This window comes from Salvelinus alpinus, chromosome 26 (assembly GCF_045679555.1).
Source record: "Salvelinus alpinus chromosome 26, SLU_Salpinus.1, whole genome shotgun sequence".
Classification (NCBI taxonomy): domain Eukaryota; kingdom Metazoa; phylum Chordata; class Actinopteri; order Salmoniformes; family Salmonidae; genus Salvelinus; species Salvelinus alpinus.
Window position 1 is genome coordinate 23,222,998 of NC_092111.1, and position 16,282 is coordinate 23,239,279.

Here is a 16,282-nt window from a genome sequence, read left to right on the forward strand (position 1 = left end):
AGACATGTTAATGTATCATGTGTTGGGCTAATACTGTATGTTGGATATACGTCGAAAGAGGTTACAGAAAAAGGAAATGCAAAAAGTGTCCCAGTTTTTCCGAATTCACCCAACATACACTACCGGTCAAAAGTTTTAGAACACCTACTCATTCAAGGGTTTTTCTTTATTTTGACTATTTTCTACATTGTAGAATAATAGTGAAGACATCAAAACTATGAAAAAACACGTATGGAATCATGTAGTAACCATGATGACTGCTTCGCACACGCTTGGCATTCTCTCAACCAGCTTCACCTGGAATGCTTTTCCAAAAGTCTTGAAGATGTTCCCTCATATACTGAGCCCTTGTTGGCTGCTTTTCCTTCACTCTGCAGTCCGACTAATCCCAAACCATCTCAATTTGTTTGAGGTTGGGGGATTGTGGAGGCCAGGTCATCTGATGCAGCACTCCATCACTCTCCTTCTTGGTAAAATAGCTTGGATGTGTGTTGGGTCGTTGTCCTGTTGAAAAACAAATGATAGTCCCACTAAGCACAAACCAGATGATATGGCATATCGCTGCAGAATGCTGTGGTAGCCATGCTGGGTAACTGTGCCTTGAATTCTAAATAAATCACAGACAGTGTCACCAGCACCCCCACACAATAACACCTCCTCCTCCATGCTTTACTGTGGGAAATACACATGCAGAGATTATCCATCCACCAAAAATCTCAAATTTGGACCCCAGACCAAAGGACAAATATCCACCGGTCTAATGTCCATTGCGCATGTTTCTTGGCCCAAGCAAGTCTCCTCTTATTATTGGCGTCCTTTAGTAGTGGTTTCTTTGCAGCAATTGGACCATGAAGACCTGATTCACAATCTTCTCTGAACAGTTGATGTTGAGATGTGTCTGTTACTTGAACTCTGTGAAGCATTTATTTGGACTGCAATTTCTGAGGCTGGTAACTCTAATGAACTTATCCTCTGCAGCAGAAGTAACTCTGGGTCTTCCATTCCAATGGCGGTCTTCATGAGAGCCAGTTTCATCATAGCGCTTGATGGTTTTTGCGACAGCACTTGAAGAAACTGTCAAATTTCTTGAAATTTTCCGTATTGACTGACCTTCATGTCTTGAAGTAACGGACTGTTTTTTCTCTTTGCTTATTTGAGCTGTTCTTGCCATAATATGGACTTGGTCTTTTACCAAATAGGGCTATATTCTGTATACCCTCCTACCTTGTCACAACACCTGATTGGCTCAAACGCATTAAGAAGGAAAGAAATTCCACAGATTAACTTTTAAGAAGGCACACCTGTTCATTTAAATGCATTCCAGGTGACTACCTCATGAAGCTGGTTGAGAGAATGCCAAGAGTGTGCAAAGCTGTCATCAAGGCAAAGGGCGGCTATTTGAAGAATCTCATTTGTTTAACACTTTTTTGGTTACAACATGATTCCAAATGTGTTATTTCATAGTTTTGATGTTTTCACTATTATTCTACAATGTAGAAAATAGTAAAAATAAAGAAAAACCCTTGAATGAGCAGATGATTCCAAAATTTTGACTGTTACTATATATATCCATTGATTCTTGAAGAATATAACTTATAAATAAATGCCTAGTGAATTTAGTCACACTCCATGAGAACCCAAAATATAAGCTTTTATATCTCCAATGTTTGAAAACATTATAAATGTAAACAAACTGTATAACTGTATAACCTCATAACATGGTTAAAACAATACTTTTTATATCATGGATGGTCAGTCCTTGCATCCATAGCTCTGTCTATTAATCTGAGAGTGGTTTCATTTTTCCAGACTCATCCCTCAGCTTTTTACCAAAACAGATGCCGGGCGACCATTTTGTTATTGTTTCTTCTGTGGATTTAAACAGCTGCATATTATCAAGATATCAAAGTGTCACCAACAAAAAGGTAAACAATAGGGCTACAGCAAATGCAGCATACAGCATTAATTTGTACATGTAAATAGCACTTTTCAGCGGTGCTCAAAGCATGCCATTCCATGAGCGCAGCATACATTTTTAAACTCGAATCAATGAGCCCAATCAGTCCTCCATGACAACAAAATCATAAACAACAGAGTAGGGCTGGCTAATATATCCTTAGTTTTGGGGTTATGCTCAGGTAGAACAATTTGGCTAATCTAGACTTCCATATTTCCAAGTCCTATTCTTGAAGATCAAGGGCTATAACATTTACTGGAATGACTGGAATTCTGATAGACTTTGGTTTTTAATAAAAATATATAATTTAATTGTATTATTATATGTAGTAGAAAGTGATGGGTTAGAAGAAGCCAACATAATCAACCCATAAAGTCAAATGTATTATCCATATATGGCTAGCTATGTAAACTTTTATATTGATTTATCCTGCAGTAGATGTCATTCAAGTGGTAACATACCTTTTTGTCTTCTTCTAATGCCTCTTAAGGGGAAAGTAATATAAAAGTAACTGAATGTAATCAGATTACGTTACTGAGTTTGGTTAATCCCAAAATTACATTACTGATTACAATTTTGGACAGATAACTAGTAACTGTAACGGTTTACATTTAGAAAGTAACCTACCCAACCCTACTGTTAGTATACCTGTTGTTCACGAAGCAATGCCAAATAACATTTTCATTGATTCACCAACAGCCCAATAACATTTATTGTGATAGGGTTGCAAAATCAACATAGAACAGTACCCTCAAACACAAATGTACCACAACACCTGATGTCCCACTAATGCTGACATCACCCTACTTTCTGACTTGACTGGAATTGAAGGGAATTGACCCCCACCCTGAGACATATAGGCCTGCAAAGGGGAGATCTATAGGGGAGTAGAAAAACCTGATGTATCGGCTGATAGGATGACATTGGCTAAAAAGCCCAGCCCACTTTCAAGCTCTCCTCTTCCGTCCACATCTATCGCTCTCACTCCAGTCCACATCATTATCCATTCCATCAAGGTAGAGCGGCCAAAGCCAACCCACGTCTGGCCGGTCGTTCCGTTCCGCTACTGCTATCTGTGTGTGAGTGAGCGCAGCGAGCTAACGAGGATTGTGTGAGTCCTCGCCAAGGATTAGTGGAGTTGGTTTGTCCTCAGTAGATACAGTGTCGCGGCAGCTGCAGTTACATCAAAGGCTTTAGCTCGCTCTTCCAGGTCACATCAACGGGAACGTTGCTGGATAGTAACGGTTTGATATCCCTCTCCACTGTAATAGCTGCTGCCAGTGCTGCTGCAGATTCGCCTTTCCGTGGCAAAGGCTACATTTTTCCGAACGGACTTATAAATGGTAAGTCGACGTGTAGGCTATATCAAAATAGAGAAGCTGGTGTTCTATGTGTTAACTATATTCGTTTCTAACATACATAATAGTGTATAGGCTTATTTCAAAGCAGCTATCTATTCGGTGCGCTTTGTAGCCTATTGGATAATAGCAGAGCTATTAAGCAGCCATTGCAACTAGGAATGCAGTCAATAGCCACAACACAGTCAGTCCACTAGGCTACTATTGAATATGATCATTTTTTATATTCAGTGGCAGATTTATTAGACTGCAAATCGATTAAACAGCAGTTCATCGGTTTATTCATGGCTTGTGTGTTTTTTCAGTCGGACCTCATCGGAATGATGCACTGAAGAAAGACTAGGCTACATGCAAGCGTCAGTCCAGAGGCTGCAGTATAGCTGAGCGATTGCAGCACACTGTTGACGATTTTTTTTACGGTTCCACAGTCTAACATCAGTGGTTGTCTGTAAAGGGAGAATCGTGAATTTCGATCGCCCTGCGCTCGGCGAAAACATAATGGCCACTCTACTGCGGAAAATCGGTCTGATTCGTCTTCACGACCGGGACACAGAGGACCCCAAGCATCACCAGGGCTCGCTAAAGGGGACCAAGGGGAACACCAAGAACACCAAGCAGCACTGTCAGACCACCAACGAGACCAACAACCTCCTCAGCACCCCCGAGATCAAAGCGAAGAAGCTGGACCAGCACAACAGCAAGGACAAACCGTCCGTAAAGGATAAGCAACAGGGCAAGGACGCCAATGAGAAACAGCAGATGGGAGGCGGAGGAGGAGGTGGGATCGGGGTTGGAAAATCAGCGACCAGTGCCTCAATACCACCACTAGCCCCTCACCGGCAGCACTGCACCCAAGTCCGGACGAGGAGACTTATGAAGGAACTCCAGGAGATCCGGCGGTTGGGAGACAACTTTATAACGGTCGAGCTGGTCGACGACAATCTATTTGACTGGAACGTCAAGCTCCACCAGGTGGACAAAGACTCGGCGCTGTGGCAGGACATGAAAGAAACAAACACCGAGTTCATTCTGCTGAATGTCTCTTTCCCCGACAATTTCCCGTTCTCTCCGCCATTCATGAGGGTGCTCACCCCCCGGTTGGAAAACGGGTACGTTCTGGACGGTGGAGCGATATGTATGGAGTTGTTAACCCCCCGCGGATGGTCCAGCGCCTACACAGTGGAAGCCGTGATGAGACAATTTGCGGCAAGTCTGGTAAAAGGACAGGTAAGGATATTTGTTTTATTAATGCATTCTTCCGGTGTGTGTTTTGAAACATCAGACACAGCGGACGCTGAATATTTAGTGTTGAATGTTCATACCTGACACTCATGCAACATGCATAATGTTAATTTAGTGAACCCATACTGCATAAAACCTGTCAATACGAAGTAGTTGCAGCTAGGTCACCCATGATACAAGTCAGTATTTGACGTCCATCCATGATACAAGTCAGTATTCAACGTCCATCCATGTCTGAGCACTGTTACCTTCAAGTAGGTTTCTGTTTTTCTACTGCGTTGTGGACAAGGATGGGCAAAAGCACCTGCCTCTGATTCCAAAGGTTGCAAGTTGGAATCCAGTAATAGAAAGTTGTTTTTGAGATTTTTTGTTTTAACCCTATCCCAAACGTTAGCCCATACTTTAGGATTTCGGAGTTAATGCCTTAACTTAACCTTAAACACTTTGAAATTTGATCTTTGCAACAATTTCGAAATTTGATGCTTGAGAAACTTGGATGAACGTCTAATTCTGTCATGAGACTGTGAGAGTTAGTTGTAGCTTGCCATTGCTCATATCTGCCAAACTGAGCAGAATCAGAATGGTGTTTTACTGTGATACAAATCTCATATAGTGAGACCTATATCTCTCCCCCAGCTCTGAGAGAGGAAGAGAGAGGCAGGAATCCATCTCCCCATCTTAGACGTGATTAATCTTTAGCTGTGACACTACAGCCGCCATTTCGCTGCTGTGCTCTGAATGTTCTCTACTCTGTGTGAGATGTATATTCCTCCTATCTCCTCATTGGAATGCATCATCTTTTATCACCTCCAGAAATCTTCACTATTAAGGGGGGAAAAAATGTCACTCCAGATAATCTAATTATTGGCCAGATATAGAATACATGTGTATGGGGGTTTCATTTCCTCAAGCCTACAGGAATGATTTGAAATCATATATGTAAAAATGTAATAAAAAATGTAATTTAACTACTGCAGGTAGCCTATAAAGTCATTGGAACCACATAGACCACGTATCATTCCAGTGAGTCAGTAGCTTGTCTCTCCTCTACCTGTCCTGTCCTCTTTGACAGAGACAGACTGAGCAGAACTTATGTAAATCAGACACTGCTACATTCTCACCCCCTCTGTCATCAAATATGATCATTTCCCTATAATTGATCATGTTTGTTGACCTGATCCTATTCAATCAGTACGCTGATGCATGAAATACACCACAAGTAGAGCATTTCATGCATTAGAACGCTATTGCTTGTCATTCCTTGAATCTAGCTGCTTTGACTGACGGTTCGGGTTTGCCCGTCACATCTGACGTCATTGTTATGATAGCGTTATGACAGGAGGAATTTATGTAAGCATGTCACCAGATTTCCCTCCAGTGACCTAAGAGTGGTAGTTTATCCCTTTTCTCTTTGATGATGTAACGGAATTTCAGTTGAATTCCAGTTGACATTGGGTCATGCAGGTGTTATTATAGGTCTATTAAATGTATGAATTATTAGAGAGGAAGAAAAATATGCTTAGTCTAATGGACAATGTAAGGCAAAGGTATGTGTGGTGGTTCTGTTTTCAATATTATGCATTGATGTCGTGCATATCACTTCAAATAATTCAGGTACATTGACACATAAGATGTGGTCACAATCGTAAATGCATGGGCAATGTAAGGAAAAACACCCAAAAGGATCCATAGCAAAGACATCAATAATATAGATTGGTGATGTACACATCATCTCAAGTAATTCATTTACACTTAATACATTTATAATGTATTATGAGCCAATTAGATCCTAATGATGCATTGTGAGCAGATGCAGCTGTGAACGTAGTGGTTCTCATCTCTATCCCACTGGTTGAGGCCTTAAGGCTAGTGAGAGAGACCCAAATAACATGACTGCCACTGGAAATGGTCTCCGGGGGAACTTGTGATAGTTATTTAGCTTTAAGAGGTCATCTTTACTTTCAAAATTGCACACACACACACACACACACACACACACACACACACACACACACACACACACACACACACACACACACACACACACACACACACACACACACACACACACACATTCAGTATTCAGAGTACACCATTTTATTTTTTATTTTTTTTCAGTATCAGTCAAAACAGAACATCACAAGGTTCTAGAAATGACTCACGACAGTGAAGACCTTTTGTCATCATCTGGATTAGTCGGTTGTTTTTTCTATCTTATCTCTGATTACATTCTGATGGGGAGATAGTAAGAGAGAGAGAGAGAGGGAGCAGCTCTGCAGTCAGTGTACACTAATTACTTCCCAGTGCCTTCCTCCTCCAGTTTGCTAATGAAAACAATATTGATTAATTATGCAAGTGTGTGCGTGTGCATCTCTGTATGTGTGTTTCCTGATTTCCTATGTGATTGGTTTGCCACATCCTGAATGTGAAACTAACACAAAGTGATTCCTCCTCTAGTGCCACTAGTACTGCTACTCTGTGGTTCCCTGTGGTGGTTCTGCTTGAGATAAAAATGATCACCTCCAATAACAACCATCTCCTGAATGGGACGATGATGTAATTACTGAGTAGAAAGACAATAGATTCCTATGGTTTCCCCATGGCTGTGTACTAGACCCCAGGGTAGCAGAAGAAGACTTTACGTTTTTAGATTGAAGACCAATTAAAAAGGTGCTGGTTCTTTAATTTGACAATACCAGAGTTCATATATTAGAGTGAATATTCTATAAGTGGTACTCAAGCTGTAGAACATGTGAGCTGCACCGCTCCAATTCAAGCACTGAATGGTTTTTAGAAGTGGTTTGACCATGGGTGATTATCAGCATTATCAAATCAAATAAATGTTCATTTGTCTGCGCCGAATACGACAGGTGTAGACAGTGAAATGCTTACTTACAAGCCCTTAACCAAAAATGCAGTTTTAAGAAAATACCCCCAAAAAAGTAAGAGATAAGAATAACAAATAATTAAAGAGCAGCAGTAAATAACAATAGAGGGGCTATATACAGGGGGTACCGGTACAGAGTCAATGTGTAGGGCACCGGTGTCAAGGTAATTGAGGTAATATGTACATGTAGGTAGAGTTATTAAAGTGACTATGCATAGATAATAACAGAGAGTAGCAGCAGCATGGGGGGGGGGGGCAATACAAATAGTCTGGGTAGCCATTTGATTAAGTGTTCAGGAGTCTTATGGCTTGGGGGTAGAAACGGTTTAGAAGCCTCTTGGACCTAGACTTGGTGCTCCAGTACCACTTGCCATGCAGTAGCAGAGAGAACAGTCTATGACTAGGGTGGCTGGAGTCTTTGACAATTTTTATGGCCCTTCTCTGACACCGCCTGGTATAGAGGTCCTGGATGGCAGGAAGCTTGGCCCCGGTGATGTACTGGGCAGTACGCACTACCCTCTGCGTTTTCAACGCCGATACCGATTATTGGAGGACCAAAAAAAGCCGATGCCTATTAATCGGCCGATTTTTTTATATATATACACTGCTCAAAAAAATAAAGGGAACACTTAAACAACACAATGTAACTCCAAGTCAATCACACTTCTATGAAATCAAACTGTCCACTTAGGAAGCAACACTGATTGACAATAAATTTCACATGCTGTTGTGCAAATGGAATAGACAAAAGGTGGAAATTATAGGCAATTAGCAAGACACCCCCAAAAAAGGAGTGATTCTGCAGGTGGTGACCACAAACAACTTCTCAGTTCCTATGCTTCCTGGCTGATGTTTTGGTCACTTTTGAATGCTGGCGGTGCTCTCACTCTAGTGGTAGCATGAGACGGAGTCTACAACCCACACAAGTGGCTCAGGTAGTGCAGTTCATCCAGGATGGCACATCAATGCGAGCTGTGGCAAAAAGGTTTGCTGTGTCTGTCAGCGTAGTGTCCAGAGGTTGGAGGCGCTACCAGGAGACAGGCCAGTACATCAGGAGACGTGGAGGAGGCCGTAGGAGGGCAACAACCCAGCAGCAGGACCGCTACCTCCGCCTTTGTGCAAGGAGGTGCACTGCCAGAGCCCTGCAAAATGACCTCCAGCAGGCCACAAATGTGTATGTGTCAGTATATGGTCTCACAAAGGGTCTGAGGATCTCATCTCGGTACCTAATGGCAGTCAGGCTACCTCTGGCGAGCACATGGAGGCCTGTGCGGCCCCACAAAGAAATGCCACCCCACACCAGACTGACCCACCGCCAAACCGGTCATGCTGGAGGATGTTGCAGGCAGCAGAACGTTCTCCACGGCGTCTCCAGACTCTGTCACGTCTGTCACATGTGCTCATGTGCTCAGTGTGAACCTGCTTTCATCTGTGAAGAGCACAGGGTGCCAGTGGCGAATTTGCCAATCTTGGTGTTCTCTGGCAAATGCCAAACGTCCTGCACGGTGTTGGGCTGTAAGCACAACCCCACCTGTGGACGTCGGGCCCTCATACCACCCTCATGGAGTCTGTTTCTGACCGTTTGAGCAGACACATGCACATTTGTGGCCTGCTGGAGGTCATTTTGCAGGGCTCTGGCAGTGCACCTCCTTGCACAAAGGCGGAGGTAGCGGTCCTGCTGCTGAGTTGTTGCCCTCCTACGGCCTCCTCCACGTCTCCTGATGTACTGGCCTGTCTCCTGGTAGCGCCTCCATGCTCTGGACACTACGCTGACAGACACAGCAAACCTTTTTGCCACAGCTCGCATTGATGTGCCATCCTGGATGAACTTCACTACCTGAGCCACTTGTGTGGGTTGTAGACTCCGTCTCATGCTACCACTAGAGTGAGAGCACCGCCAGCATTCAAAAGTGACCAAAACATCAGCCAGGAAGCATAGGAACTGAGAAGTTGTCTGTGGTCACCACCTGCAGAATCACTCCTTTTTTGGGGGTGTCTTGCTAATTGCCTATAATTTCCACCTTTTGTCTATTCCATTTGCACAACAGCATGTGAAATATATTGTCAATCAGTGTTGCTTCCTAAGTGGACAGTTTGATTTCACAGAAGTGTGATTGACTTGGAGTTACATTGTGTTGTTTAAGTGTTCCCTTTATTTTTTTGAGCAGTGTATATATATATATATATATATATATATATATATATATAAATATTTGAAATAATGACAATTAAAACAATACTGAATTAACACTTTTATTTTAACTTAATATAATACATAAATAAAATACATTTCGTCTCAAGTAAATAATGAAACACGTTCAATTTGGTTTAAATAATGCAAAAACACAGTGTTGGAGAAGAAAGTAAAAGTGCAATATGTACGATGTAAAACATCTAACGTTTAAGTTCCTTGCTCAGAACATGAGAACATATGAAAGCCGGTGCTTCAATATTCCCAGTTAAGAAGTTTTAGGTTGTTGTTATTATAGGAATTATAGGACTATTTCTCTCTATACCATTTGTGTTTCATATACCTTTGACTATTGGATGTTTTTATAGGTACTATAGTATTGCCAGCCTAATCTCGGGAGTTGATAGGCTTGAAGTCATAAACAGCGCTGTGCTGTTTATGAGCATGCACTTAGTTGTACTTGCATTTAAAAGCAGTTGGAGGCCTCTGAAGGAGTGTTGTATGGCATTGAAGCTCGTTTGGAGGTTTGTTAGCACAGTGTCCAAAGAACGGCCAGATGTATGCAGAATGGTGTCGTCTGCGGTAGAGGTGGATCAGAGAATCACCAGCAGCAAGAGCGACATCATTGCTATATACAGATCTGTTGGCGCGGTATGCAAATTGGAGTGGGTCTAGGGTTTCTGGGATAATGATGTTGATGTGAGCCATGACCAGCCTTTCAAAGCATTTCATGGCTACAGACGTGAGTGCTACGGGTCGGTAGTCATTTAGGCAGGTTACCTTAGTGTTCTAGGGCACAGGGACTATGGTGGTCTTCTTGAAACATGTTGGTATTACAGATTCAGACAGGGAGAGGTTGAAAATGTCAGTGAAGACACTTGCCAGTTGGTCAGCGCATGCTTGGAACACACGTTATCACTACGTTATCACAGCTATTTAGGTCAGTGGTCATGACGGCCATGAACATAACCACGTCCAGAGAGGACCTTTGTTGAATTAAGACCAAATTCACTCTCAAATGTTTTGCTTTTCTACACTTCATCTTTTACCAGGAAGAGATTATTAAAAGTCTAGAAACCATTTACCCTTTATATTCAGTACCAGTCAAAAGTTTGGACACACCCACTCATTCCAGGGTTTTTCTTTATTTTTACTATTTTCTACATTGTAGAATAATAGTCAAGACATCATAACTATGAAATTACACATACGGAATCATGTAGTAACCAAAAAAGTGTTAAACAAATCAAAAATATATTTTAGATTTTAGATTCTTCAAAGTAGCCACCTTGCCTTGATGAGAGCTTTGCACACTCTTGGCATTCTCTAAACCAGCTTCATGAGGTAGTCACCTGGAATGCATTTAAATTAACAGGTGTGCCTTGTTAAAAGTTAATTTGTGGAATTTCTTAATGCATTTGAGCCAATCAGTTGTGTTGTGACAAGGTAGGGGGGTATACAGACGATAGCCCTATTTGGTAAAATACCAAGTCCATATTATGGCAAGAATGGCTCAAATAAGCAAAGAGAAACAACAGTCCATCATTACTCTAAGACGTGAAGGTCAGTCAATTTCAAGTGCAATCGCAACAACCATCAAGCGCTATGATGAAACTGGCTCTCATGAGGACCGCCACAGGAAAGGAAGACCCAGAGTTACCTCTGCTGCAGAGGATAAATTAATTAGAGTTAACTGCACTTCAGATTGCAGCGCAAATAAATGCTTCACAGAGTTCAAGTAACAGACACATCTCAACATCAACTGCTCAGAAGAGACTGCGTGAATCAGGCCTTCATGGTCGAATTGTTGCAAAGAAACCACGACTAAAGGACACCAATAATAAGAAGAGACTTGCTTGGGCCAAGAAACACGACCACGCCGTGACGCAGAGTAGGTGAACGGATGATCTCCGCATGTGTGGTTCCCACCATGAAGCATGGAGGAGGAGGTGTGATGGTGTGGGCGTCCTTTGCTGGTGACACTGTCTGTGATTTATTTAGAATTCAAAGCACACTTAACCAGCATGGCTACCACAGCATTCTGCAGCGATATGCCATATCATCTGGTTTGGGCTTAGTGGGACTATCATTTGTTTTTCAACAGGACAATGACCCAACACATCTCCAGACTGTGTAAGGGCTACTTGACCATGAAGGAGAGTGATGGTGCTGCATCAGATGACCTGGCCTCCACAATCCCCCGACGTCAACCCAATTGAGATGGTTTGGGATGAGTTGGACCGCAGAGTGAAGGAAAAGCAGCCAACAAGTGCTCAGCATATGTAACTCCTTCAAGACTGTTGGAAAAGCATTCCAGGTGAAGCTGGTTGAGATAATGCTGTTTTGGTTACTACATGATTCCATATGTGTTATTTCATAGTTTTGATGTCTTCACTATTATTCTACAATGTAGATAAGTCAAAATAAAGAAAATCCCTTGAATGAGTAGGTGTGTCCAAACTTTTGACTGGTGCTGTATCTACTTGCGTGTTGCACAAGCTACACACAGTCAGACATCACTAAACCCACAACGATTTGCATATTACACATGCATTTCCACAGTCAACAAGTCTTCAGTGATGTGTTGACAATATCCCCAGCTCTCCAGTCCCATAGCATGTTTCTCAAGCTTGATCCGGTTCTCTGGCACATGTAGCTAGGCGTTACGCAATAATCCCAAGCCCAAAGCCTCTTACCAAGATACACTGGGGCCCTGATCGGAGCGCCCGCCGCCCAGCCCATTGATCTCCATTCACAAGATTACCCATCAACCACTTCACTTCACACAACGGACTAGTGTGTGTCCCTGTGGATGTGAGCAAGCAAGGAAGGGAAGGCTTAAGTGAACTAGATTAACAATGATAGACAACTGTAGTGTACAGCCTCAAGCACACTCTGGATGTAACACACACACACACACACACACACACACACACACACACACACACACACACACACACACACACACACACACACACACACACACACACACACACACACACACACACACACACACACACACACACACACACACACACACACACACACACACACACACTTTTCTCTCTCTCTCTGTTATTTCAGTCTTGTTAAGCGTCAGTCAGCCCGGACATGCCTGGGGCAGGAAAGAGTTATTTCAGTCCCTATTTTGTCCACACGCACACACACACACAGAGGAAGGAAGGAAGGAAGGAAGGAAATACCAATTGCACAGGTCAGATGGGACGGAAATAATCGTCACACAGCCAAGGGGAAGGAAATAATCGCTGCGCAGTGGCTAGGGGGACAGACATAATCGTCACACGTTAATGGAGTGTGCTGGCCGGTGGAGTGATATTGTTGATTGATGTAATGTAAACAATGTGGTAGTCAGTCTCTACATTGCTCTCTTCCAGGCAATGTTGATTAGGGGAAATAAGGCTTAGCTCTCAAATGGCTGTGATATCCAGTTTAATTAAATCAGTGCAAGAGAATTCAGGAAATTGTTTTGAATGTCATTTGTTAATTGTTTAATTGGTCATAATTGATGAGGTTGATGAATTTAGCTGTGCATGCGTGTGTGTATTGAAATTGTTCTAATAATGGTTGTGTGTTTAACCAGTGGCCAGTCGTCCTCTGGTATTAATCACCACGGTAATGACACTTCTCGTTCGCCCTGGCAACCTCTCTCCATGGCAAAGATGACCACAAACCTTGTCGGGCTGTAACCAATGATGTATATAAACTCTGGATTTTTGACGCTACGTATTAGCCATTGAGAGGCTTTGAAGCCACCGGTTGGCCATATTGGCACTCCCTAGTAGGAGCAGTCCTCCATAGGAATGAATGGAATTCTATAGTATTTACATTGAATGTTTCAAGTAGTTTTTGTTGTAGTGGGGGCAGTAACAATAGTAATCTCCAAAAACTATACTTTAAGTGTAATGATTTTTGTAACGGCTTTCCTCCATCTCTTCATCCGAAGAGGAGTAGCAAGGATTGGACCAAAGTGCAGCGCGGCTAGTGTTCAACATGTTTAATACAGAACAAGTGAAACACTACAAACAACAATACAAAATAACAAATGTGCAAAACCGATACAGACCTATCTGGTGCAGAACACAAACACACAGACAGGTAACAAACACCCACAAAATCCCAACACAAAACAAGCCTCCTATATATGATTCTCAATCAGGGACAACGATTACCATCTGCCTCTGATTGAGAACCATATTAGGCTGGACATAGAAACAGACAAACTAGACACACAACATAGAATTCCCACCCAGCTCACGTCCTGACCAACTAAACACATACAAAACAACAGAAAACAGGTCAGGAACGTGACAGATTTTATATAATAAAAAAAAAATGTTTGGCTCATATGATATCATTTAAAAGTATGCATTAAGGTGTCTATAATATAATAAATGTGTCAAAAACGAATGTAGACATTAATAAATGCATTTCTATAGCTTTCAAAATATTTTTTTACAACGGTGGGGGAGTGCCGAGATGAAGGCACAGTGGCTTCAAAACTGTGCCCCCTGCCAGTTATCTAGTGGATATATAAATCAGTGGTTGTAACAGAGTCAACTGGCACATTATTAAAACACAGACATGATTATACCAAGGTAAGTCGCTCTGGATAAGAGCGTCTGCTAAATGACTAAAATGTAAATGTAACGATTAGTTAGGCAAGCTAAACAGTCTCACCCAGTTGAGCTTTCACCTCTCTGGATTGGGTCCTAGGTTTCAGGAATTCAATGAGTTATTGATAAGAGGCTTTGTCTGTCTTTAAGTCATAAGTCTTCACTGGATTATTTTGCCTGGTAAAATACCAAGACATTTCTCTCACTTTTCAACTCATTTTAGTGGTTTTGAGAAAGGGTGGCCATTACTGCTGACACAGTGTCTTTATTCAGCATCTCAATTAGGGATGCACGATATATAGGTGAACATATCGGAATCGGACGATATTAGCTAAAAATGCCAACATCGGTATCGGCCGATGTCTAGTTTAATGCTGATGTGCAAAACCGATGTCAAAGGTGACGTGCATACCTATATAACGAAGGTACATGACATAATGACGCCACGTAAAATTTTGCGCTATACGTGCAACACAGCAATCCTAACTTAGCCCACAATGTCTGCTGTGTGGGTTGAGCAGTCAACAAGTCAAGCAGTCATTTGAAAGAGTAACAAAACTTCAGCAAGACAACTCAAAGGCAAAATCCATTAAGGCCAAGATAATGGAGTTCATTGCCCTTCACAATCAACCGTTCTCTGACGTGGGTGATGTTGGCTTTCACCGACTGGTCGAGCACCGGTTAACACTACCAAGTGCGCTATTTTTTTTTCCGATGTTGCCCTACCGGAGTTACACAGTAATAGCGTCACAACATACATACAATGGAACGCCGTTTGGGTCTTTGCGTGTCAAACTAGAACAGACTAGAACAGGAACATAATAAGAACAAGAGGATCATCAGCTCAGAAGGTGGGACCTTTCTCCTGTCTCACAGAGGAGAGACAGGAGAAACTGTCAAAGCTGTACAAAAAAGTCTGCAAACAAGAAAACACCGGCCACGAACGATGTGTTTACAATACCGCGTTGGTAATAAAGCATCATTTGTTCGACCGCAACTTCTGGGGTAGCTAACTTTAGCTTGGTACCTAGCTAGCACCAATACTACCAGCCTGAAAACAATGATCAGTAGAAACTGCAGTCATTTTCATTATTCTTAGCAATGATTTAGGAATCCTTGTAAGTAAGTATTATCTAGGTTGCCACTTGTTGTTCGCCTATTAAAATTTAACTTCAGTTCATGACAATAAATAGCTAGCCAGCTACTTAACCCTGTTGCTCAAAGCTAACGTTATAAGCAGCCAGCTAGCTTCATCTGGCTAGTGAGGCTCGACCGGACCAGGTTATGTGTTGTGAAGCTAGCCACAATAAGGATTAGGCACAATAGTGGAATTTGCAGTTTGCCTTCAAAATAAAAGTATGTCATTGACAGTGATGCAAATGAACACAAATAGTAGAATTATGCCATACTTTTATTTTGAAGGCTAACCAAAAAGTCCACTGTTGTGGCTAATCCTTACGTATTGATGAATCATTGTGACATATGAAATACGATTGATAGTGTAATCAATGTGTAATAACTACATATAAAATGTATGAATGCGTTAAATAATTATGTGACGTACAGTCATATCCAGGTCCTGATTGGTCAACAAACTTATTTGACACGTCAAATAGTGTTAACTTTTTAGTATCTTTTTTGACACGCAAAGACCAAAATGGCGTTCCATAGAAATCCTGGTTGAGAATGAAACGACTGAACAAATGAACAACAAAACAACACAGCAAGTTAGTGAAAGAAATAGGTTTTGATTATGTTTTACTGGTAATGGGAACATACGTAAATGCCAACAAAATTACTTTTTGGTCAGTGTGGTGTGTGTGTGTGTAACCTTTATTTAACTAAGCAAATCAGTTAACAACAAATTCTTATTTACAATGACGGCCTAAACCAGCCAAACCCAGACGACGCTGGGCCAATTGTGCGCCGCCCAATGGAACTCCCAATTACGTCCGGATGTGATACAGCCTGGATTCGAACCAGGCACTATAGTGACGCCTCTTGCACTGAGGT

The 16,282-nt window shown here is 42.0% G+C and overlaps 1 protein-coding gene across 3 annotated transcripts in view; it reads left to right on the forward strand.

Annotated features, from left to right (window-relative positions):
• The first annotated feature begins 2,807 nt into the window (after window positions 1–2,807).
• The window catches only part of LOC139554967 (ubiquitin-conjugating enzyme E2Q-like protein 1), a 57,169-nt gene continuing 43,694 nt past the window's right edge, over window positions 2,808–16,282 (forward strand). Inside the window, exons 1-2 of one of the 3 annotated variants that reach the window (XM_071368296.1) lie at window positions 2,808–3,300; window positions 3,744–4,542. In XM_071368296.1, the coding sequence (XP_071224397.1) occupies window positions 3,814–4,542 (729 nt within the window). In that variant the 5' untranslated portion in view covers window positions 2,808–3,300; window positions 3,744–3,813. Of the gene's footprint in view, window positions 3,301–3,620; window positions 4,543–16,282 lie in introns of all 3 variants that reach the window. The other 2 variants (XM_071368295.1, XM_071368297.1) reach the window with 2 other exon arrangements.